The sequence below is a fragment of the Macrobrachium rosenbergii genome, chromosome 41, assembly GCF_040412425.1.
Source record: "Macrobrachium rosenbergii isolate ZJJX-2024 chromosome 41, ASM4041242v1, whole genome shotgun sequence".
NCBI classification, from domain to species: domain Eukaryota; kingdom Metazoa; phylum Arthropoda; class Malacostraca; order Decapoda; family Palaemonidae; genus Macrobrachium; species Macrobrachium rosenbergii.
Genome location: NC_089781.1, coordinates 42980697 through 43007326, shown reverse-complemented (window position 1 = coordinate 43007326; position 26630 = coordinate 42980697). Strand labels below are relative to the sequence as shown.

At 43.0% G+C, this 26630-nt stretch overlaps 1 protein-coding gene across 2 annotated transcripts in view; it reads left to right on the top strand.

Moving 5' to 3' along the window:
* LOC136826833 (uncharacterized) overlaps nucleotides 1–26630 on the top strand; it is a 181047-nt gene that overhangs the window by 46591 nt on the left and 107826 nt on the right. For both annotated transcript variants that reach the window (XM_067084313.1, XM_067084312.1), the window contains 2 exons: nucleotides 7924–8006; nucleotides 15023–15113. In XM_067084313.1, the coding sequence (XP_066940414.1) occupies nucleotides 7953–8006; nucleotides 15023–15113 (145 nt within the window). In that variant the 5' untranslated portion in view covers nucleotides 7924–7952. The remainder of the gene's footprint in view (nucleotides 1–7923; nucleotides 8007–15022; nucleotides 15114–26630) is intronic.

Here is a 26630-nt window from a genome sequence, read left to right as displayed (position 1 = left end):
TCATAATCATATCATAGATAATATTCGTAAATATGGTATTCAATCATATTTCAACACAAATGGCCATGGGTAGATTTGAATTTATTATAATATAATTTTTATGAGGGACCGGAATTACATTATTTCACCTCAACATGATAAATAATTTATATGCTATGTGACTGGCAATTTAAAGCGAGTATTTTACAAAGGGAAACATCTGTGAATGCTAATTGTGACCTGTGTCCGCTATGAGGGCCACTGTCCGTGCAATCGAAATATGATCGTTGTCGGTGCGCCGTCTCAGTTATTAAGTCGCTACAAAAACCCAGGGACCTTCAGCACATAAGCACCTGACCACCAGTGGGAAGGAGGGGCAGGCTTACAACTCTCCCCATCATATTTTCAGAAGACCAGAAGGGTACTACTTTCTGGCTCCAACCTTACTCAAAGGTGTGCAATAAAAAAAAAATACACATATATACACACACATATATATATATATATATATATATATATATATATATATATATATATATATATATATATATATATATATACTCACACACACACACACACATATATATACAGTATATATATATATATATATATATATATATATATATATATATATATATATGTATATGTATATATATATATATATATATATATATATATATATATATATATATATATATATGTATGTATATATATATATATATATATATATATATATATATATATATATATATATATATATATATATATATATATATATATATATATATATATATATATATATATATACAAATATATATATATATATCTCCGTTATATATATATGATATATATACGAACCCGACGAAAGTTATATCAGTTGACGTAAACCATTGAGCCATCAAGAGATGGCTCAATGGTTTTCTGAATAGGCGTCGTCGGGTTTTCTTCCAATTCATTTATCACAACTTCGGCGACAATTCTCCAACGGAGAGTCCCTGATGGCTCTCCATGGATCTAGGCTTTCGTCGCGGGTTCGTGTCCCCACGATTCCAATTCATTTATCACTTATATAAATTCTTCGGCGACAATCAACGGAGATATACTGAGGTTGATTTGATATTAAGGTAGCTTCATGATTGTATAAAAATCACGGTGTGATAAAAATTTCATATATATATATATATATATATACATATATATACATATATATATATATATATATATATATATATATATATATATATATATGCAGTTTATATCGAGAGGAACTACATGAGTTTCCATGGATCTAATGGCGATGACAATATTTCTTATCACAAAGGTTGATGTTAGGTTGGGTTGACTGAAGGCATTTAGCATTACTCTCTCGCAGCTTTGGTCTCCCTTCCTCTGATATGAAACAGCTCCACGTCCATAACTGTCCATTTTTTAATTGTGCTTTTCTGGCGCAGTCTTTCTTCTGTTTTTGTCGTGTCAATGCACATATCGTATCCACAACAGTGGCAACATTCCCAATATTTGCAGCGGTGCGTTCTCTTCCCATCCCTGGACAGAGAGAAACAAAAAAATGCTGAGCTTTATTTAATTTCAAAGTGCTCATACCTTAATTAATGATGTATCGGATTTATTTGCATTTTGATAATTGCTGCAGATGTCAGATTAACGTATATTTATAGTTTTGCAATTCTTCCACAGGAAAATCATTGTGTACAACGAAAGCTGAAATTGGCAGCATCATTCCTGAACGTCTTGAAGATTTCATTAAATCTATAAGAAAAGAATGAGCCTTGTCTTGGGCAAGTAAAATCCAATGACTATCACAACTTTAAAAATAAACTGCATATTTTAAATTAGTGAAAAACTAAAGGAGATTGATTCTGCTGCTGACAAAGACGGTGTCCATGTATGCTTATGTATGTTTATTCATAGTGAGTAACCATATATGAAGTCAGTTTTTAAAAGAGAATAAATATTCAAAATAGCGAAGTAATGTAAAACGAGAATACACCTATTCGAGCCTATTCATGATCATGCATCATGTATGTATTTCAGTTTTAAAATGAGAAAAAAATAATATTCAACATAGTTATTGGAACAATATAAAACAACAGTAGACCATTTATCTTATTCATTGTTAACGTCCTTGGTTAACAATGAATAACAACTTTTCATCAGCTAGACGTCTTTTTTAGGCACTGATCATTTTTTGTTGCTATCAGTAAGCCAATTGTGAAATTATGCATGCACAGGTCTGCCTGTGCACACAGACCTGCGCAGCTATACCTGAACGTTAGTGGTGGTCATAAGGTGCTTCTCCAAAAATCCCGTCTCCATAGAGAGCCCAAATGTCTGCAGACACTCTGCATCAAGCACAGTTTATAGTGAAAGACTGACTTTCACGCCTCTAAATTTAAATTTGCAAAGCATACTGGCCCCAGATTCCTTAGATCCACAAAGGGAGACGATGCTCTCCATCACAAGGAGCCAGCATTGTCCAATTACTATTCATATTAAGAGGCCTTCATGCCGCCTCTGAATTTAAACTTGCAAACTATGCAGGTCTTATTTTTCTTGAATCTCATGGGAGTGACAATTTCTCCCATTACAAGGGTGAATGTCTGATTTGGGCGTTTGAAGGATTTCAGAAGAACACTCCAGCAGCTTTTGTCTCCATGTATCTGAGCTGAAGCAGCTTCTCCACAACCATACGGGATTCTATGATTTCCCAAAAATGAAGACTTACCTAAATTTCACAATTCAGAAAAAATAAGAATTAAGAATTTTACAGGCCAGGATGCTTCTACGTGAATCCACAGGCCACAGAGAAAGCACAATTTTTCAAAATTGTGCAGCCACTTTGTGTCAAGCACAGTTTATAACTGAGAGGCTTACATGCCTCTTCAACACTTAAATCTGCAATACCATGCTGGCCCCAGATTCCTTGGATTTCCGAAGGGTGACATAGTGTGATGTCTTTCTTTATTTATTATTCTTCTTTCTGTTTATGTCTGCTATTCGTTGTCAAGTTAAGAAGATTACTTTCTTTAGAGATGCTTATCGTTCTGGCTTTGTTATGTAGTAGCATGTTTTTAGTTCCAGGAGGCTTGAAGAAGACGCAATGTAGTTTTCTTTACTTCATTAACACAATAATAAAGTTACAGTAGGTATACAAATGAATTGCAGTACAAGGTTACAATGAGTGTCAAATGTGAGCCCTTCTTCTTCTATCAACACACAATTAGTGAGGCTTACACCCCACCCACTATCTTCTCTCGGCTTCTCTGCTACCTTCTCTGCCATCTTTTCTTCTCTGCTGTACTGCTTCTCAACTGGACCTTTTTTATGGTTTTTGAAAAGATTGTCCAGCCCTAATAGGCGGGGAGTCTTGCTTTTGACCTGCCTTCATTGATGTTAATTGGTCATGCAGATTACCTGAAACGCCCTATTTTTGGAATGTTACCTTCCTCAAGGAGGAGTTTCTAAAACACCAAAGTTATGAATTTTTCTGGCTGTTATTCCATTACAAGGCTACCTTGCTTTTTGTTATGAATTCCTCGTGATTACGAACTCAATTAATGGCAGTCATAATGGCTTCGTAACCACGACACAATCATAACATTTACCCGTGTTTTGCTTTTCTAATCACGGCACGGTTTTGCTGTTCTAGATAGTTTACAAATCTCTCTGTTTCTGAGTTCTGGCCTTGTGGCGAGGCATAGCCAAAACACAGAGATGTTTTGAAATTCTCTCTTTCTCTCTCTCTCTCTCTCTCTCTCTCTCTCTCTCTCTCTCTCTCTCTCTCTCTCTCTATTCTTCATTTTCTTAAAATCTCTCTCTATCTATCAATGTCTATCAATGAAAGGTTTCTCTCTCTTTGTCACTTTATTCAGAATTTCTATTTATATCCTTACAATAGATCCTCATCACTAGGGCAGCCATCAGTGTCCAAGTGCAATTCATATTAACAGGAATTAAAGCCTAGTTCGAATTAAAACTTTCAAACTGTGCCATTCCCCACTTCCTTAAATCTTCTTGGGTGGTGGGGGGCGGGTTGTTTCTTATCACAAGTGTGGTTGTTAGCTTTGATCTCCATGAAGTAACATCTCCACACCCATTCAGGATGTCCATGCTTTCCACTTTTTTATTTACATTTTTCTGCCACAGTTTTTCATTAATTTTTGTCAAATGCTAATGCATACTTGGTATCTACAACTGTATGGCAACATTTTCAAAATTTCCAGAACTTCCTTCAATCCTCAAGGGCGAAGTCTCAGAGAGGAAAAAAAACTGTTATTATGTTCCCAATTTATCAATTTCCAAGCTAACTGCTTTTTTAGCCATTAAACAATGGCCTTCTTTAAGGCTACACTAGATTTTTTATGGAAACATACCTTAACATGTAGGTGAATATATACGAAAAAAATTTATTAGAAAAATTCAGAGAATGAAAATTTAACACAAATTTCATGATCCTCAGACTCCAGAGAGAGCTCCTGAGTCTGCAGCCATTCTGTTCTGCATCTAGCACAGTTTATATGAGAGGGTTTCATACTTCCTCTAAACCTAAATTGGCAAACCACTCTGGTCCCAGGTTAATCTTCATAGGAAACTTCCATTTGTGCCAGAGTTCAAGCCTGAGACTCTCACTGTAAAATGTGTCTTGCCTTGTGCTCTTACTTCCTTTGCTGGCTTGATTTGGTCTTCTGAGGTTAATTTTCTGGCCTATGGGGCTCTCATGTAGTGCTGCTGATGGACTTCATTTTTCTACCACTCATTCTCATTTGTACTTTACCTTGGGTTGCAGGAATCATCCTATTTAAGATCTAATTTTTTGTGGTGGCTTCAGTTCCTGGCTGGACACACTAGATGTTTCAAAGAGGGTCCCTGCACAGCTTAGGATCAATGATCTTCAGGTACCATCCATTTCTTGCTATTAAATATGACTATAGTACTCTGCTATACTTAGAATAACTGTGATACTGATCAACTGAGGTTTCTCCTCAGGTATTGCCGTTGGTGGATTATGCCCTGTAGGTCAGTGTATCCTAGTCTTTCACCCTCCCAATTCCTTTAGCATGCAATGACATATAGTTTTCTTGAAACACCCGTCTTTATGCCTCAGATGCTAGGAATGTTTGTTATGTGGGTTATGCCTAACATCCATTACTTACAAAAAGTACACAAATTTCTAACGTCATTGTTGACTCCGGTGTCTGTTGTTTACTGGAGTACTTACATCTGAGTTCACTGCTCTCTTCAGAGGCTCAACTGCTTGTTTTTTTCTCCTAAATTGTAATTTAGGCTAATTATCATATCATTAATAGGGTCTTAATAACAAACATTGCGTTTATACAACACATTTTTATAATAACCTATTAATCATCAGTGCCGTTGTCCCTTTTCTGCACTCTTCCATGTGGAGGTTAGAAGGTTAGCACGAGGAATGTCAGCAGGGTTTGTTTTGCAGTATCTTCGCCTGCCAAGCACGAACATAGATGCAAAATTTACTTGCAACCACTTTTCGGTACAAAAACAATTGTATTTGGAGGAATTCAGAAGCCTCAGGGCACCAGTCCACAAACATTGCATAAGCTCTTCTGACCAAACCTCAAAGAAAAGGCTAATTATGATTAATTGGTTTGTCTAAATATGTATGTATTATAAAATCATTGTATATACGTAGATGCAAGAGATGTGGCTCCATTGGTACTCCCATCAATCTGAGTGTATAACTTTTTTCAAACGTAAGCAAAGAAAACTTTGTTCTATTCATAGCCGTGTCTGGACAGCAGCAGTTCGAAAACACATTCGTTCAGTCCGCAAATTGTTCGAGCCAAAAACTGTCAGAAAAAAGTGGCTATGGGCTCTTGTCAATTTATCGTCTGTTCGAATTCAAATTTTTGTTTAAAATTTATTTATTTTTAACGGAAAGTGTTAATTGTCCTTAGTTTTTTCTTTTACTTATTCTGTATGTACATTTTCTTTTTATATTTTATTTTATGAGGTTATCACCCACCATGGCAATGTTAATAAAGCTTTGAAATAAATATAAATGGAAAAGTATTATGGTATTCATCCAGTTCTGGAAAGAAGAGGATTACTCTCTTAGTTAAATAAAATGGATCAAGTATTTTTGTAGCATAAAATTTTTAGTACAAAACTGATAATTTTTAAACTAAAATTATAGAACTCAATCACGGTCTCATACACAAAGCCAACTAAAAAAAATTAATATTCTACATGACAAAACCACTTCAAAACAAAGTAATCAACATTCCCTTAACAAAACTTCAAAACAAACTGTAAATCTTTACGTGACTAATCACCTCAAAACAAATCAGCGAGCTTCTATGACAAAGAAACTCAAAACAAATTATTCAACATTCCTTTGACAAAACTACCTCAAAATAGATCAGTCTTTATGTGACAAACCACGTTAGAACAAACAATCAAGATTCTCATAACAAAGCCGACTCAAAACAAGTCAATTGATGTACCTATGGCAAAAGCACCTCAAAATTAATCAGTCAGTCTCCAAATGATAAACCTGTTGAGAAAACGACATAAAAAAATCAGTGAATCTCTTCATGACAAACCACCTCAAAAATCAATCAAGATTCTCAGAACAAAATTGTCTCAAAGAAAATCAAACCATGTCCACATGACAAAGCTACCGTAAAGCAAATCATTCAATATTACTATGGCAAACCCACCTTAAAATAAATCAGTCTCTCTCAATCTGACAAACGTCAAAACAAATCAATCAGCATTCCAATGACAAAAGCACATCAGAACAAAGCTGCCAATCTCCATGTGACAAACCACTTCAAAACAAATCAATCAACATTCCTATGGCAAACCTACCTTAAAATAAACCAGTCATTCGCATGTTGACAAACCACTTCAGAACAAATCAATCAACATTCCAGTGACAAAACCACCTCACAATAAATCAACCAACATTCCTGCGACAAAAGCACCTCAGAACAAATCTGCCAATCTCCACCTGACAAGCCATCTCAAAACAAATCAGTCAAGATTTTCATTTCAAACTCTCCTCAAAAAAATCCATCAGTGTCAAAATGACAAAGCCATCTCAAAACAAATCAGTCAATATTCTTATGACACAATTAACTTGAAATAAATCAGCCAATCTCCATGTGACAAATCACCTCAAAACATATCGGATATATATTATCAAGGTGACAAACCAGGTTAAAACCAATCAACCAATATTCTCTTGACAAAACCACCTCAGAACAAATTGCTCAGTCATAACATGAAAAACTACATCAAAACCAATCAATCAAGATTCTCGTAACATGATCACCTAAAAACAAATCAGTCAGTATCCTTGTGACACACCCAACTCAAATCAAATCAGTCACCATTCCTACGAAAAAACTACCTCAAAATACATAAATCTTTATGTTATAAACCACCTCAAAGAAATCAGTTCTTTTTCTGGTAATAAAACCACCTCAAAACTAATAAGTCAATATTCACTCGACAAACCAGCTCAAAGGGAGTCAGTCAACACTCCTATGGCAAATGCACCTCAATTTAAATCAGTCAGTCTCTTCATGACAAAACTCCCCAAAACAAACAATTCAAGATCTTGTAACAAAGTCACCTTATAGCAATCAGTTAATATCTACAAGACAAAGTCAGCTCAAAACAGACCAATCACTATTCCTAAGCAAAACCACCTCAGAATATCAATTAATCTACATTTGATTAACTTCCGCAAAGTAAGTCAATCCAGATTCTAGTAACAAAATCACCTGAAAACAAATCAGTTTGTATCCGCGGGACAAAGCCACCTCAAAACAAATCAAACACCATTCCCATGACAACTCCAGTTCAAAATCTATGTATTAGTGTTCACATAGCACAGCCATTTCATAGAGAAGTATTGCTTGTAAAACCTCGGTCTTGTTTCAGGACTAACACTTCTTGAGGAGTGAGAAGTCATGGTGACACCCCTGGCCAGCGCTTTTCTCCCGGTTTTGCTCATTTTTCCAATGGTAAGTTGCAATTCCAGAATTTCTTCACATACATCGCTGAAGACGTCATCAAAAGAAAACGAATTATTCCAAATTTTGTATAGTATTGTGAATTTCCTAAAATTCCATGCCCTTTGTAGCTTGACTTTTTGTAAACATTCACAAAAAAGTTCTTCTTAACCTCTAACTGATTCATTTCTAATGTAAAAGCTTTTTCTTTTAATTTCATTATATGATCAAAACAATATTTCCTGGGATTCTTTTTCTTTTTGTCACTGTTCCTCGATTTCAGAGGCTGAGTTAGTGTGAGGTTCAAGAAATGTCAGAAGTGAAAGACAGGTTCTTTACTGTTCTCGACAGGTGTTTATAATGCCGAAAGCGGACGGAAGGTAGCGGGCGACCTGTGGGCCCCTGCTGCTTCCATACAGAATTTGTGTTTGTTAACAGGCATAAAAAGACATATATAATGCATTACAGAACATGTAAAGGCAGATATATATATATATATATATATATATATATATATATATATATATATATATATATATATATATATATATATATATATATATATATATATATCAGTGGAAAGGCCATACAATGATGCATACAATGAGATACATAAAGAATCTGAAACAATAACAAGTAACATATATGACGTGATTAATGTACATATGAGGAGCGAAACACAAGAATGGAGAGGCGATTTGACACCTTTACAAATACTACTCCCGAAAGACAATAATTAGAGGAGCAATTATTGGATGAAACAACATTAATCACGCAATCGCTGAGATAGCTGGAGTGGGCTCCTACTCCTGGAGAACTGTGGGCGTGGAGTGGAACCAACACCTGGGCTTGGCTCGGTGTGTCTCCAGGGCCGCCCTGGACCCCACTTTGGTGGGGGGGCAGATGCGTCTGTGGGGAGGTACTGAGGGGGAACTCTGGGGCGCCTGCCTGCCTCCTCGCGTACTTTGCTGTCCAACAGGAATGCCAGCTTTAGTCTGTCGATGGTGACCCAGTCTTCATGCCCATGGATGTCAAGGAGGTATGCCTTGGCGGCTGGCCTGATGACTGGGTGGGGGCCCCTGTAGGACCTGGTTAAGGGCGGTCGATGGGCGTCCACCCTGATGAAGACATAGGCACAGGAGTCTAAAGCGGGTGGGTTGTAGGTGGTGGTTCTGTCAGTGAAAGTCTTATGGCAGGGTGCGAACTTTTGTGCGAGTTCCCTCAACCTCGGCAGGGGGGTGTTGGAGCTGTCGGCTGACGGCGGGAAGTATTCTACAGGAATGGCCAGTGTCTGCCCGTAGACTTTCTCAGCAGGGGCAGCGTCGCCATTTGCTTTTGGTGCTGTGCAGAGACCCAGCAGGACCCAGGAAAGTTGTGCCTTCCAGCTCTCGTCGGTGCAACGTGCCATGAGAGCTGCCTTAAGAGAGCTGTGTGCCCTCTCGACCATGCCGTTTGCTGCGGGGTTGTAGGCCATTGTGCTGTGTAGTATTGTACCCATCAGGCTTGCCAAGGAGACCCAGAGCTCTGACAGGAAGGCTGGACCCCTGTCTGTAGTAATGCTGTCTGGCACTCCGAAACAGCTGATCCAACTGGAGAGGAGGGCCTCTGCGCATGACGCTGTTGATGCCTCCTCCATGGGGGTTGCCTCGGACCAGCAGGTGGAGTGGTCTGTGATCGTCCAGAGGTATCTGGCTCCTTCCAACTGCGGAAGAGGCCTGACGACATTGATGTGGATGTGGCTGAAGCGCCGACAAAGCTGGGGGAAGTCGCCGACTCCGGATTCTGTATGCCGGGATGTTTTGCTTTCCTGGCATGGGATGCAGCTCCTTGCCCACTGTCGGACGTCCTTGTTGATGCTATGCCAGATGAACTTGTCAGTCATGAGGCACGCCATTGTGCACCCTGATGGATGGGAGAGACCATGGACTATGTCGAACGCCTGCTTCCTCCTCGAGGCGGGTAGTAGGGGGCGGGGGCGGCCTGTGCTGGTGTTGCAGAGGAGGGTTGTGTTCGAGTTTCCTAAGGGCACGTCTACCCACTTAAGAGCCGTCACTGCTGTTCTGTAGGCTGCCATCTCTGGGTCTGCTGCTTGTTCTTTTGCCAGGTCTTCGTAGTCGATGCCGAGGTGAAGGGAATTGATTCCTACTCTTGACAGGGCGTCGGCTACTGGGTTCTTCCTGCCAGGGACGTAGTTGATGGTGCACCCAAATTCGGAGATGGTGGTCAGGTGTCGCTGTTGCCTTGCAGACCACGCGTCTCCTGGCTTTGCAAATGCGTGCACCAGGGGTTTCTGATCTGTTAGGATCATGAATTCGGTCTCCTCCAGCAGGTACTTGAAGTGTCTCACGGCCTGGAAGATAGCCAGCAGCTCCCTGTTGAAGGCGCTGTAGCGGGTCTCTGCTGGCAAAAACTTGTGGCTGGAGAAGGCCAAGGGTTGGGGGGCGCCATCCACTAGTTGCTCAAGTACTGCACCGCAGGCCATGTTGCTGGTGTCTGTTGTCAGTCTGAGGGCAGCTGCGGGGTTGTGGTGAGTCAAGATAATGGCATTGGCGAGGGCTGCCTTTGTTTCTATGAATGCCTAGTGCTGCGGAGCCTCCCAGGTTAGTGTTTTTGGTTTGCCCTTCAGGATTGACATCAGGTGGTACATAGTGCGGGTGACGTCTGGGATGAAACGTCGGTAGTAGTTTACCATCCCAAGAAACTCCTGAAGGCTTTGATGGTTTGTGGTTTTGGGAAATTCTCCATAGCTTTTACTCTAAAGGCCGTGGGGTGCACTCCTGCTGGGGAAATCTCTTGCCTGAGGAAGTCTACTTTTTCTGACCCGAAAATGCATTTGTTGAACCTGACGACTAGTCCGCTCTCCTGCAGACACTTCAGGACGGCGCAGACGTGGCGAAGGTGTTCCTCTGGGAACCTGGAGGAGATGAGGGTGTCGTCAGCGTAGCAGACGCAGAAAGGCTGATCCCCCAAGATGGGGTCCATCAGGTGTTGGAATGTGGCACCTGCGTTCCTGAGACCGAAGGTGGAATAGGAAAATGGGTGTGATGATGGCAGTCTTTGGGACGTCATCAGGATGCACAGGGACTTGGAAGTATGACTTCAGGTGGTCCATCTTGGAGAAAATCTTCGCACCATGGAGGGCGCCCGTCAGGTCTTGCATGTTTGGGAGAGGGTAGTGGTCTGGTGTTGTCAGTATATTCAAGCGCCAATAGTCCCTGCAGGGCCTCCATGAACCATCAGATTTCTTTACCATGTGGAGGGGAGACGCCCACGGGCTTGATGCTTTTTTACAGATGCCCATCCATTCCATCTCTGCAAAGGCCCGTTTGGCGTCTTGTAACTTTTTGGGGGGACAGTCGTCAGAACTTGGCATGGGTTGGTGGGCCCGTCATGGTGATATGATGGAAGATGCCATGCTTTGCTGAAGCCCCTGGTGACTGATGTAGCTCTGGTTTGAATACGTCCGGGAACTCTGTGGGAGGGATGTGTAGCCACCGTTGGGGCCTGTGGAGCAGATGGCGGGCATTCCAGGTCCGGTGGAGAGCTGATGGGAGTGGCAGCTTCCTGTGTTGAGGAGCCGTTATCTTCCGACATCAACCAGAAGTCTGTGGTGCCCTAGGAAGTCTGCGCCCAGCAGAGGGAACTTAACCTCCGTGATGACAAAGGGCCAGTGGTATCTGCAGCCCAGAATGGAGATAGTCCAGGTCGTCATGCCATACGTGCGGATGGGAGTTCCGTTTGCTGCTATGACAGCGGGTGTTGAGTCAGGTATCTTTTCTAAATCTTCCCCGGATGGTGGGAAGACCGACTGCATTGCTCCTGTGTCTACCAGCAGGCACCGCTTCGAAATTTCGTCTCTGATGAAGAAACCTGCTGGTCAGGGGGAGTTGGATTTTGTGGCCACTGCTGTTACTTGTGGCCACTTTTGTTGTTTTTTTTTGTAAAGGAACATGGAGGTCTGCAATTCCTGGCGTTGGTACCAAATTATCTATGGGAGAAGCACCACGCTGGGTTTGACCATGTCCTATGTTCCCTGAATGGTGTCTTCTTCCTGTAAACGGTGTTGATGTCTCCCTCACTGTCGTCGTTCTCCTCTGTCAGGCTGCAGGCTCCCAGGGCGGCGGCTGTGAGGGCAGCAGTGTGTTTCGAGGCCTTGGTGGCATCGTGTATTTTCTGGGCGACATCGACTAAGGCATCCATGTCAAGGGCATCTGCGTCTTTTATCTGGCCCTTAACTTCCTGCGGGAGGTGCCAAAGGAAGATTGCTCTCGTTAAGTCTACTTTCCTCTTCCTCCTGTTTTCGTCGCAGCCTGGCAGTGTTACCAACCCCTGTATTTCGTCCCAGGCTTCCCTTGGTGATGCTTCTCTGAGGGGCTGGAATAATAGGTCGAGTGCTCGCTGTGCTCTCTTGGTCATGGGCATGGAGTAAGTTTGGATGATTTTATCCTTTAAGGCTGCATATGCGACCTTGTCCGGCTGCATGTTGAGCCAGGGGGAGATTCTGTTGAACACCTCTGGGAGCGCCGTTGTGGTGACGTCGGATTTGATAGCATCATTTGAGATGCGTGCCACGCGAAAGTGCGTTTCTGCGCGCAGGAACCATGATGCCATGTTCTGCTGCGAAAACGGGGGAAGTTTGACTGTGTCTGGCTTTGTTGGGGAGAGGGGCATACAGACGATGCTCGTGGGTTTGCAATGAAGTTCAGCTTCCGACATCCTTACTACTCACACACCAAAACGCAGGAAAATGCACTGTATTGAGTCCATTAATGGTTCTGATTGTTCGAGTGGTCAATCAATGTGCCAAAATGTGCCCTTTTGGGTACGCCGTATTTAGTCCATTAATGGCACGGTTTACACCAGGGAAGGAGCTAGCAGAGGCCTAAACTTTGATGCCGTAATTAGTCCGCTAAAGGCTCTCTGATGGTAGGCTGCGGCTGTTTTTTGTCTGTGAATAGCTGGGGCCAAAACCGCGCTACCTGTCACTCGGGGGTAACCAGTGTGAGGTTCAAGAAATATCAGAAATGAAAGATTAATTCCTTATTGTTCTCGACAGGTGTTTATAATGCAGAAAGCGGACGGATAGGTAGCGGGCGACCTGCGGCCCCCCGCTACGTCCATACAGAATTTGTTTGTTTAACAGGCATATAAAGATATATATTATGCATTACAGAACATGTAAAGGCAGATATACAGTATATATATCGGCGGAAAGGCCGTACAATGATGCATACAGTGAGATACATAAAGAATCTGAAATAATAACAAGTAACATTTATGACGTGATTAATGTTCATATGAGGAGCGAAACACAAGAATGGAGAGGCGATTTGACGCCCTTACAGTAGCATTAACACGAGTTGATTTTATGACCAGTTATTATTGAGGGACAGGAGGTTACCACTGTAGTCACCTCGAATTATAAGGGGTTCATTTATTGAACGTAGAACCAAATATATATGAGAGATAATCATACTTCTCATCGAAGGCAAGGGGATGACAGAGTACACAGAATACGGTAAATGAAGGAAAATTTTTATACTGACCTATCATCCAAGGGTCCTCGACATTCTGTGGCCCCTCCAATTCATGTGTTAGTATAGTCCTCTACATGTAGTTTGTTACATAGATACGTATTCCCCCACTTCTCCCCCATCACAGATATTTCAGTAAAGCTGTTATATATTAAAAATTCAACATCATCAAAATTACCTAGAAAGGATTTTATATTTAGATGTCCAACAGTAAATCGATATCTTAGAGAGATGGTCCTCAAAACTAAGAGTGAGAGGGAGAGGGAGACTTATTCACTGACCGACTACCATAAATTAATATGGCAACAATGATCCTCAATGCGGAGAGAGATGGAGAGACACTGACTGAACGACTACCATAACCTTATATTGCACACATGGTCAGTGCAGATTGCCTGTTAACTGCCTGACTACCATAAATCAACTGCAACAGTCTCCCTAAGTGTAGAGAGAGAGAGAGAGAGAGAGAGAGAGAGAGAGAGAGAGAGAGAGAGAGAGAGCCTCTTGTTAGGGATCTCAGAAACACACAGTCTATGCAGAGATTATAATCATACAAGGAAACGTCTCTCTCTCTCTCTCTCTCTCTCTCTCTCTCTCTCTCTCTCTCTCTCTCTCTCTCTCTTCTACAATAATTCGTATACACGTCCAGAGTTTGAACTCGTGAAACAAAGTATCAAAGCAATAGTATGAAGCAGTTATAAGTATGGAAGATGAATGCCTCACAAAAAATGTTATTTTTAAATTGCATACAAAATGTATATCTTCTTAGCTTACCTAACCTCAAAGTTTAAGCGCGCTTTTACGATCTAATTTGCCTGCCATATGTTTATATGTGTATCATCCTGCTGGTATGCATGTACCTGTATGTATGCCTGGCGTAATCGTTTCACATTTTCCAGAACCACAGGACCAATTTCAGCCAAACTTGGCACTTAATCTTTGGGTAAAGTATATTCAAGTTATTTCAGGGGGTTAGGCCTAAGTTGGGAGAAGCACAACCCCGTCCAAAGCGAGATACTTCGTACCGCAGAGTCTAAGTTCGTTCGATCCATGGCCTCCGGGGAGAGGATGGGGCCACAGTAGCGGTCAAAGTTATATATCCGAGTTATGCAGGAGAAACATTTCAAATCCTTCTTCTCAAGTACAACAGAAGCATTTTTAAGACCAATAGACAACCATGCTCAATTAGTGTAGATTACAGATTGTTTACACCTTGGCCCCAGGAGTCAGCATGGCTCAAGTGAGCAGTGCGGCTGACGTGACTTGTTTTTTTAACGGTATTCTTTGTAATATCTGGAATAAGAAAAGAAGTTCGCTGTTTTGTAACAGATTCGTTTACCACATGAGCTAACCTCATTGATTTAGAAATGATAGATAAAATTAATAATAATGACCAAGGGCACAGCAGTTCTTGTCGTCATATACATTTCCTCTAATAAATTAATTACTTTAATTTTGAATGCTTCATCTTTGTTCCTTGTTAATGGTTTTCAGGTAAGCTCTGGCCACAGAAGTGAACGCCAAGTGGCAGCGGGTGACGCTGCAACCAATGTGACTGTCCCTGTTTCCCTTCCCTTCTATGACGGTAAGGTTGAAATCTCACTTCCAATATGTCAATCAGTCGGATTCAGAGCTGAGGAGTTACTTGCATAGAGTAAATGTCTAATTTCTGTATATAATGTCCTTTTATAGAAAGAATGGCAGATATGTATGTAGGTAACCGTGAATATATGTAGATATGCACATAACTATTACGGGGATCTTGAAAAAATTTGAGACTCTGGAAAAGAAAAGTTGAGACATCAGTCAGTAAAATTCCCATTAATATCTACATACGTTTCTCATTCTAACATACTTCTCGAAATGACGTTGTGTTTCTTATAAACTGGTTTTAAGTATGCTGTAAACATTTTAAATTTTGACTTCTCCAGAAACACTTGATCGGTTTCAACCAAACGGTAAAAATCTTCCTTGGTAAAGTGGATTCAAATCTGGTAAAATGGGGTCCACGTCTCCTTCTAAGGGGAGATAATCAAGAAGCAATGAAAATCGGGTGGCTTCATTTAGAATTCTTCTGAACCTTCAGAACCTTTCCCCTTCTAAACATACCCAGCAGCTCCTGGTTAGCCAATCATTCACACTATTGCGACTTTAGGGAAGCATCTCACTTATATCTCACTTCTATTCTGTTCTGAACAGTCACTTACACAAATATTCTTGCAACCCTCACTCTTGCTTCTCTCTCGTGCTCCCAGCTATTTTGTTTTAGAGTAAAAATAATCTGAAGTAGGTTTAATATGCCAAGAAGTGAGATGATTCCTTCCCATATTTCATTTACCCTTTATGTAAACTACTTGAAGTTTCTTTTCGTAAGTATGTTAGTTGTTTTTTAACTGAGATTTCAGGTAAGAAAACTTGTTCTATTGTTATGAGATGCAGTACTGAGCATAGGAACTTTTGAGTTATCTTTACTGGTGGCTCCAAATCCATGCTGGCATTGGTTTTGGAACATTTATTAATAATTTCAACTACAAGGGTCCACTTCCTGTTTCAACTTCAATTTTTACAGCAGAGCTGTATGGTATGTAAAGTGCTATTGCAGGGAGGGGAATGTTTTAGATGCAGGTGAATTAACAATTTCCGATGACTCGGTAAGTGTATTACAGGCTTTTGCAGTTTTTAATTCCAGTGAGCTACTAGTTTTGAAGATTTTATTGTGGCTTCACATTTTTGACTGCAGGGGAATAAGTGTAAAATCTTACCGAGTGCTTAACACGAGGGTGTATATGGTAATGAAAACAATCAGCTGTTGACCTAACTCAAAAGAGAGTTCCATTTTATGCACTGCTTTTAATACTAAAATCAGAAAGTTAGTTCAGGATCAGTGGCAAGAACAGCAGAACTCACAAGATGACAATAAATATAAAAATATATATTCACAATTCATATGAATTTTTAAAAATTCGAACGGATGGTTGATAATGCTGTACAAGTGGAAATAGGCGTTGGTAACGCTGCTTACAGTCATAAGCACACTTAGGCTGATTTAAGAGGAGGTTAGTCGGACATTGGAGGCACACTGCACATCTACATCGCTCAAGTTGCTCTACTCCACGCACACTGTTTTATTATATTACAGGCAGACAAGATTCACCATCCTCTCTCTTCTCTGTCATGTATATATATATATATATATATATATATATATATATATATATATATATATATATATATATATATATATATGTGTGTGTGTGTGTGTGTGTGTGTGCATGTGTACATATGTATATATGTATACAGTATATATATATATATATATATATATATATATATATATATATATATATATATATATATATATATATATATATGCATACTGTGTGTGTGTGTGTGTGTGTGTGTGTGTGTGTGTATACTGTATATATATATGTATATATATACATGCATAATATGTGTATACTGTATATGCATATACTGTATATATATACACACATATATGTATATATATCATATATATTTACAATATATAATCTATATATATATATATATATATATATATATATATATATATATATATATATATATATATATATATATATATATTTTTATATGTTTCCTGGTGCAGGTGGATCTTATGACTCCACAATTATTACTTTACTCGAAAATGGCCTTGTAAGATACCCAGGACATATAAAACACAAACAAAAAAAGAAGTACACGGAGCGGAGGGCTCTTCACTAGGTGAAGTGCGTGAAACACGTGGATATAAAAATAGTTATATTTGATAGCACACAAGGTCAAAGGGAAAATTAACTGAAAATACGGTAAATTACTGCCGTAGAAGTCCTCCCGAAGGGGGAGCTTGGGAATGCCAGGAACACGGACCAAGGATAATTCTGCTACATGCGTCTTCCTGAAACGATATTAGGACCCCCGTTACACATCTAATGCTGGAATTTGGGGATTGAATTACTCGGGGGTGCACTGAAGGCGCCAAAGGACTCCCGAGGCGTTACTTGTGACTCAGAGGAAAGGAGCTGTGAACACGTGGGCCTGGCTTGAACCGAGGAATATCAGGGAACACAAAGTTATAGGCCCAGAAATTAATAAATGCAAAGGGCTAAGTAATCGTGACTAGCAACTCGTTTTGGGTACATTACCACATTTGTAGGGGCGTAGGGATGACGACGTCTTCTGCCGAGAATCACGTGTGGGAGCGTGGATAAATGGGCCTCCCTCTCCAAGGTACTGCTTCAAGTCGTAGATTGGGGCGGAAAAGGGCGCCCTTGGGATGATGAAAAGGCCGCCGTTTAATGTCAGCTCGCGTTTGGGAGACTTGCAATCCCCCTTGCAGTCTTCTAAGGCCACGTGGAATGGAACACGGGGCACAAAGGGCGGCGATGGGCTCCCCGTGGCGGCGAGCGGAAAAGGAGGGCAGGGGCAAGGCCTGCAGAGGCGTGGCTGCTCGGCTTAAACTAGCGACCGCGTGTGAGAAAGAGCTGTCCTGGCCCTGACCTTTTATTGCTTCTGGACAGGGGTAGGGGGCGATGTCCTGACCCAGGTCGCCGACGCGGCTATATCATAGAAAACGATCTTACTTCCCTGTACCAAAGAAAACAGTGCAAAGCCAGATTACTGTCCCCCAACTATTATATTCCTGAGCCCTTATACCCTGGACTTTCAAAGGTTCAAACCAACCCAAAGCATGAAAGGAGAACAGTTTCATAGCGTATTTTGGCGCTAATCTTTACAGCTCCCCTGGCAAGATAATATTCACACCTATAAACGGGTGCGAATATTGACAACAGCAAAAATGAGCGAAGAAAACGTTCGATGGTTTTTATTCTATCTTTGCTTTGTTACAACCTTTACTTTACTTTATTTGCAAAACTCTGATGCCACACTGATCAATAACAAACTGAAGGTTTACTTTAGGAGCAGAGTGCAATTTAGAATATACAATAAAAGGGTGAACTTATTTGCAAATTAATTATTGCTCAAATACTTTCTAAGTACTGATTCTACCCATTCTTTATTGGATTTACTTTACTGGGGTAATAAGGCGCTCAGAAGGGAATAAACAAAGAATACTTCAAAATTACAAAATAACAACAACAAAATAAAACATACAAGGCAGAGTTTAAAGGGAAACAAAGGTAAACCCACTGATTCCTTAATGCTATCCTGGAATTACAGGCATGCTATTAGTTGTGCCTTGAAGAATAACATTCGTGACAATACATTGTAGGTATTAAATAATATCCCCTTTACCAAAATTGTAATAATAGAATTCAATTCTTCTTTTCAATCGACCTCCAATTGTTCACAAGCTCGATGAGCATAACTAATATTCCCACGAACGCTAATCTGAAGGGACAAGAACTTGACAGCTGTGAGGCAAAGAGATTATTCGTGGGTTTTAATTCGCCAACTTAAACGACGCTAAATTTTTACGTCTGCAGCTTACAACTCGGGTGTAAGCTATAAATAGACTACTCGACTTATAAATGGGAGGATAAACAAATGAAGGGGAAAATGGACAGGGCTAACATTCTCCACAGGAATAACTCAACAAAAAAAAAAAAAAAATGTAAATTAAAAAAAAGGAAACTACACAGAACAACAACGAAGGATATTACTTCATACTTTGGCAGTTCCCGCACCTCGGTGATTAAAAAGGCAACATTAAAATTCGTAAGGGCAGGAGTCTTGTGACTCGAGATTCTTCATTTAATTAAAAAAAATGAGAAAAGATTAAATGCAAAAGTAAATAATATACGTAGAAAATAAAGGATAACAGAGTGAGGTATTTATGATTTACTTCTTTATCTAACTTCCGTCGCCAACAGACGATGGTCAGAGCTAACTCTCAGCCCAAGGGCGGGAAAAGAAACCCAAAGGGCGCGACCCCTTCAGGAAGAGTTGACACGCCTGCCTTGTGCCAAAGGACGGGCGTAAAGGGCGTGCCACTTCCCACTCTGTCTCTCTTACTGCTTCAAAATAAAATGATTTATGCATTTCAAAAAGGGATGATATCCCATATATTAACTGCGAGCGGCAGGTGGTAAGTAAGGGAAAGTGTGAAGGAAAGATCGATAGAGAAGGATGAGGAATAGAAATTCCAAAGGAAAGGAAGAAGATAGCGGAAGGCCTTGGCATCCTCTCCTGGATGAAAGGTGCCAAGACGTTCAAAAGATGAAAAGGGGGCCCTATGCCCAGTTTGCACAGGGCCAGAAGAGCTCGGGGCTTCTTGTGGATTACCTGCGATCGCCCCACACCCGTGGTAACTCCGCATATGAACCTCTCCTCCTTGGACCGTTGTCCTTGGCGGGGAATCGGAGGGCCCGAGGCCAAAGGGCGGCAAGGGGTGCCATCTGGGTCAGCTGCTGCGACAACTGACCCAGGAATTTTGTTCGCCATCTTGGACATTAACCGGCGCAGATCGCAGAGTTCATCGGCCCAGGAAGGCGGGGCAGAATCATGACTCGCGGTGGAATCTGCGGCGGGGCGAGAGAGAGGGGACGGCCGGAGGGGGGGGGTCGACTTGCTTGCAGGGGGTGACCAGCTCAGGCACTGACATTGGCACTGGCGCTGGTGGCGATGTGGTGGTGGTCTCGTCTGTCTGGACGGACGGAGACTGGCACTGCTCAGTTTAACCGAAGGGGCACTGGCAGAGGAGTTGAAGGCCGAGATTCTCCTGAAGGGAGATCTGGCTGAGGCCTCGGCACTGGCACTGATGCTGTGCCGGGCACTGGATTCGGATTTGGATGATTTATTGGGGATGGAGACCCCGTAATGGTTGTGGCTTGAAAGGGGACGCAAAGTCTTGGCCCAGGAGGACGTCATAGTCTCCTGGAATGTGTTCATTACACGGCAAGACGAAGGGTCCTGGCTCTGTGGGGTCGGGTGACCCTCAGTTGGACCATAGGGAGGATCATTTTAAAATCGTTTATGCCCTCAATGGTGACGAGAGAAAGCGCGGTCTATTATAGCTCCATAGGGAACTTTGTCCCTCCTTATGAGGGAAATTTGCGCGCCAGAGTCGTCAAATGCCTTGACCTGGCGTGCTGAGTATTTACCTCGAGGAGGTGCCACATAGATGGGACCCTCGGCAGGAGGGCCTAAGGACTCGGGATTCGTTACTGCCAGGGCGACGGCGGGAGTTCCTGCCTTATTATTTCTAGGGCATTTTGCCCATGAGGAGGAAAGTGGCCATAAACCTTGCACGCCGTGCAAAAGGTTTGGCTGAAATCTCTTCGCACTGCCCGGCAGAAGGCGCAGGCGACTTATTAGGGGCTGTCCGGGAGAGAGACGCGGGTGGTTTACTGCGGCATTGCTTCTTGGCACGCCCGATCTTTTACAGAACCCGCACACGACGGGCTTCTGTGATTGCCCATTCTTGGCGGAGGGGACCCGATAGGTAGGCAGGTGGCGTAATTTTTGCGCTGCAGCGAGCTCTCCTGGGGTGGTGGGTGTCCCATAGATCCGCTATTCGGCAGCAATCAGCTAAGGTGGGGGGCTCCTTCTCGGCGATGTGCATGGCGAGGGCCGGCGGGGTGTAGAGTAGGAAGTTCTCTATCTGTATTTGTTCGATGGCATCGTTGAGGGTCGTAACCCCCACGGCCTCGAACCATTTGGCATGGGCACGCTCGGACTTGTAGACCCAGTCTGCCCAGGTTTGATTGGCCTCCTTCACTAGCCCGCGCCAGCGCCTCCTCCAGCGTTCAGGGGTTATCTCATACGCCTTGGCAATAGTCTGGCGTGCGACCTCCCAATTTTCCTGCTCCTCCGGCAGGAGGGCCCTGTTGGCAATCAGGGCCTTCCCTCCAAGGAACTTGCCCAACACCAGGGAGAGTTCAGTGGCACTCAGGGGGCAGGCCTTTAACACTGTCTCGGCGCTGTCGAGCCACACCTCGGGCTCGGCCTCCGTCCACTTTGGCATGCAGGCGATAGCCTGGCTGAAGGCACTCATTCCCTGGGGGGCAGGTGGAGGCGAAGGGCCACTCTGTTGCAGCATTGTGAGTTCATGGGCACGCTGCTTGTCCCTTTCTTCCCTCTCGGCTCCTTCTCGTTTCTCCTGGGCCAGTCTTTCTGCTGCGTCTCGTTTCTCCTGGGCTAGTCTCTCTGCCTCCCGTTCCTGTCTCTCTGCGTCTTCCCGTCTCTCCTGAGCCAGCCTCTCTGCCTCCCGTTCCTGTCTCTCTGCTTCTCGTTCCTGCCGTGCGGCTTCTTCTCGTCTCTCCTGAGCCTGTCTTTCAGCTTCTACTTGTCTCTCCTGAGCCTGTCTTTCTGCCTGTATGGCGTCCATCCTCTTAGTTCTCTCCCGGAAAGGCCGAGTTCCTTCCCTGAGGACATGAAGAACTTAAAATCCTCGCTCTGCTGAGACCGTGTCGACATTTTGCAGGCGGGAGAGGACGCTAGTAGCACACAGAATTAATTTCCCAGAGCTGTGAGAATCTTGGACCCTTTCCAAGGACGTATGATTGGTCTCGATTTACCGACGGATGGCGGGCTGATTGGGGACGATGGGTTAGCAATGATTGGTCTCGATTTACCGACGAAGCGGGCTGATTGGGACGATGAATTAGCAATGATTGGTCTCCCGGTTTACCGACGAAGCGGGCTGATTGGGGACGATGAATTAGCGATGATTGGTCTCCCGATTTACCGACGGAGCGGGCTGATTGGGGACGATGAATTAGCGATGATTGGTCTCCCGATTTACCGACAAAGCGGGCTGATTGGGGACGATGAATTAGCAATGATTGGTCTCCCTATTTGCCGACGAAGCGGGCTGATTGGGGACGATGAATTAGCGATGATTGGTCTCCCGATTTACCGACGAAGCGGGCTGATTGGGGACGATGAATTAGCAATGATTGGTCTCCCGATTTACCGACGGAGCGGGCTGATTGGGGACCAATGATTGGTCTCCCGATTTAGCGACGAAGCGGGCTGATTGGGGACGATGATTTAGCAATGATTGGTCTCCCGATTTACCGACGAAGCGGGCTGATTGGGGACGATGAATTAGCAATGATTGGTCTCCCGATTTACCGACGGAGCGGGCTGATTGGGGACGATGAATTTAGCAATGATTGGTCTCCCTATTTACCGACGAAGCGGGCTGATTGGGGACGATGAATTAGCAATGATTGGTCTCCCTATTTACCGACGAAGCGGGCTGATTGGGGACGATGAATTAGCGATGATTGGTCTCCCTATTTACCGACGAAGCGGGCTGATTGGGGACGATGAATTAGCGATGATTGGTCTCCCGATTTAGCGACGAAGCGGGCTGATTGGGAACGATGAATTAGCAATGATTGGTCTCCCGGTTTACCGACGAAGCGGGCTGATTGGGGACGATGAATTAGCGATGATTGGTCTCCCGATTTACCGACGGAGCGGGCTGATTGGGGACGATGAATTTAGCAATGATTGGTCTCCCGATTTAGCGACGAAGCGGGCTGATTGGGGACGATGAATTAGCGATGATTGGTCTCCCGATTTACCGACGGAGCGGGCTGATTGGGGACGATGAATTAGCAATGATTGGTCTCCCGATTTACCGACGGATAGGGCTGATTGGGGACGATGAATTTAGCAATGATTGGTCTCCCGATTTACCGACGAAGTGGGCTGATTGGAGACGATGAATTAGCAATGATTGGTCTCCCGATTTACTGACGAAGCGGGCTGATTGGGGACGATGAATTAGCGATGATTGGTCTCCCGATTTACCGACGAAGCGGGTTGATTGGGGACGATGAATTTAGCAATGATTGGTCTCCCGATTTACCGACGAAGCGGGCTGATTGGGGACGAGGTAGCAATGATTGGTCTCCCGATTTACCGACGAAGCGGGCTGATTGGGGACGATGAATTTAGCAATGATTGGTCTCCCGATTTAGCGACGAAGCGGGCTGATTGGGGACGATGAATTAGCGACGATTGGTCTCCCTATTTACCGACGAAGCGGGCTGATTGGGGACGATGAATTTAGCAATGATTGGTCTCCCGATTTACCGACAAAACGGGCTGATTGGGGACGATGAATTTAGCAATGATTGGTCTCCCGATTTACCGACAAAAGCGGGCTGATTGGGGACGATAAATTAGCAATGATTGGTCTCCCTAAAGGTAACGACAAACGGGCTTACTTGGGGACTAGATTGGGATATATATTTAGGTCTCCCGAATTACCGACGAAACGGGCTCATTTGGGGACTGAATGGAAAATGAATTGGTCTCACCAACGGACCGACGACACGGATTTATTGGGGACAAGAATAGAAATATATAGGCGCCGGGAATTTCCGCACAGACGACGTCTGATCAGCGGGGGCGCTAGTTTTACTGACTTATGGGAGAAGTGTTATTCTCAAGGGCAATTAGGTGGGGGGTCGGGCATCCCACATTCACAACAGATAGGCAACACACGCAGCCGTAGTAACAGCACAAAACAAAACACAGAAAAAAAACAGAACAATACAGAACATATAATGTCAGACCCCAATAATGCAAAACAATTTGGTAGAGCGAAGCAAATCAAAGAAACAAATGTTTTCCTAACTGGGCCACGGAATGGACGGTCAAGGCCGTCTGCGCCAAATGAATGAACGACGTAAACACCCGGGGACTTCCCCGAACTGAGGGAACAGATGACGGTTGTTGACCCTTTTCGTCCTTGGCGTATAATATACGCTTTCGCTCCTATTTCTAAAACGAGAGAGAGAGAATGAGTCAGTGATGCTAGTCTGACTTTCGAACACGTGGTTTTCCGTCGACTTCTCGCGCCTATCTAAGGATTCGGTTTCGAAATCACTCGTTTTCTACAGGAGGAATATGCGCACTATTCCTTTAATGATTTATCACCTATATAACCTAATTGAATGGCATGCAAGCCGCGTGCAAAGGCTTCCAAAGCTAAGTTTCGGCGATTCTCTCTCTCGTTTTCCTCGGACATGCGCCCTACTATATAAAAAAAAATTCCTAGGACTAGTCACGTTTTCTAAAGCGTCCTACGCTAAATAAACACAGTTTACTTACGCAGAATTTCCTTGGCCTGTTGCGCTGGCTTTTCAAAGGTTCGTAATCTGTCTCGTATCCAGCTTAGCTGAGCTAATTGCTGATTTTACAAATTGCAACACAAACAACAAAGGGAAGAGGGGGATGCAATCATTACAAGAATCACTGGTCAGGTCGCCATTTTTATATGTTTCCTGGTGCAGGTGGATCTTATGACTCCACAATTATTACTTTACTCGAAAATGGCCTTGTAAGATACCCAGGACATATAAAACACAAACAAAAAAGAAGTACACGGAGCGGAGGGCTCTTCACTAGGGGAAGTGCGTGAAACACGTGGATATAAAAATAGTTATATTTGATAGCACACAAGGTCAAAGGGAAAATTAACTGAAAACACGGTAAATTACTGCCGTAGAAGTCCTCCCGAAGGGGGGGGAGCTTGGGAATGCCAGGAACACGGACCAAGGATAATTCTGCTACATGCGTCTTCCTGAAACGATATTAGGACCCCCGTTACACATCTAATGCTGGAATTTGGGGATTGAATTACTCGGGGGTGCACTGAAGGCGCCAAAGGACTCCCCGAGGCGTTACTTGTGACTCAGAGGAAAGGAGCTGTGAACACGTGGGCCTGGCTTGAACCAAGGAATATCAGGGAACACAAAGTTATAGGCCCAGAAATTAATAAATGCAAAAGGGCTAAGTAATCGTGACTAGCAACTCGTTTTGGGTACATTACCACATTTGTAGGGGCGTAGGAATGACGACGTCTTCTGCCGAGAATCACGTGTGGGAGCGTGGACAAAAGGGCCTCCCTCACCAAGGTACTGCTTCAAGTCGTAGATTGGGGAGGAAAAGGGCGCCCTTGGGATGATGAAAAGGCCGCCGTTTAATGTCAGCTCGCGTTTGGGAGACTTGCAATCCCCCTTGCAGTCTTCTAAGGCCACGTGGAATGGAACACGGGGCACAAAGGGCGGCGATGGGCTCCACGTGGCGGCGAGCGGAAAAGGAGGGCAGGGGCAAGGCCTGCAGAGGCGTGACTGCTCGGCTTAAACTAGCGACCGCGTGTGAGAAAGAGCTGTCCTGGCCCTGACCTTTTATTGCTTCTGGACAGGGGTAGGGGGCGATGTCTGACCCAGGTCGTTGCGACTATATCATAGAAAACGATCTTACTTCCCTGTACCAAAGAAAACAGTGCAAAGCCAGATTACTGTCCCCCAACTATTATATTCCTGAGCCCTTATACCCTGGACTTTCAAAGGTTCAAACCAACCCAAAGCAGGAAAGGAGAACAGTTTCATAGCGTATTTTGCCTAATCTTTAAATATTTTAATATATTATATATATATATATATATATATATATATATATATATATATATATATATATATATATATATATATATATATATATATATATATATATATATATATATATATATATATATATATATTAATATATATATATATATATTTATATATATTATATATATATATATATATATATGTTATATATATTTATATATATATATATATATTACACAAGGTGTTGACAATAAAGAGACAAAACTTATCCCAAAATAGTTCTATTACAAAATCTACAGAGAAATTATGCAATGTCCCCTTCAAAGTAACCCTCCCCCCCCCAGGAATTAGTGCACTTCTGCATTTGTGTCTGCCACCCGCAGAAGCACTTGGCAAAGTCCTCCTCCTTGAGGCCCCTTAGCTCCCTCATCACAGTTGCCTTGACCTCTTCTACAGAGGCAAAATGGGTTCCTTTGAGCACAGTCTTCAGCCTTGGGAAGAGCCAGAAGCCACACAGTGCAAAATCTGGGGAATAAGGAGAGTAGTCAAGAATTGCGATCTGTTTGATGGCCAAGAACTGCCTCACACTGAGTGTGGTGTGTGCAGGTGTGTTGTCGTGGTGAAGCAGCTACAAATTGTCTTTCCACAGAGCCCGCCTGCTGCGCCGCACCTCGTCATGGAGGTGACTGATGACATCGCATCTTCTTCATAAGCCTCTTGGAAAAGTTTGAGACACTCGGTTGGGCTCTTCCCCAACTTGACCTGGA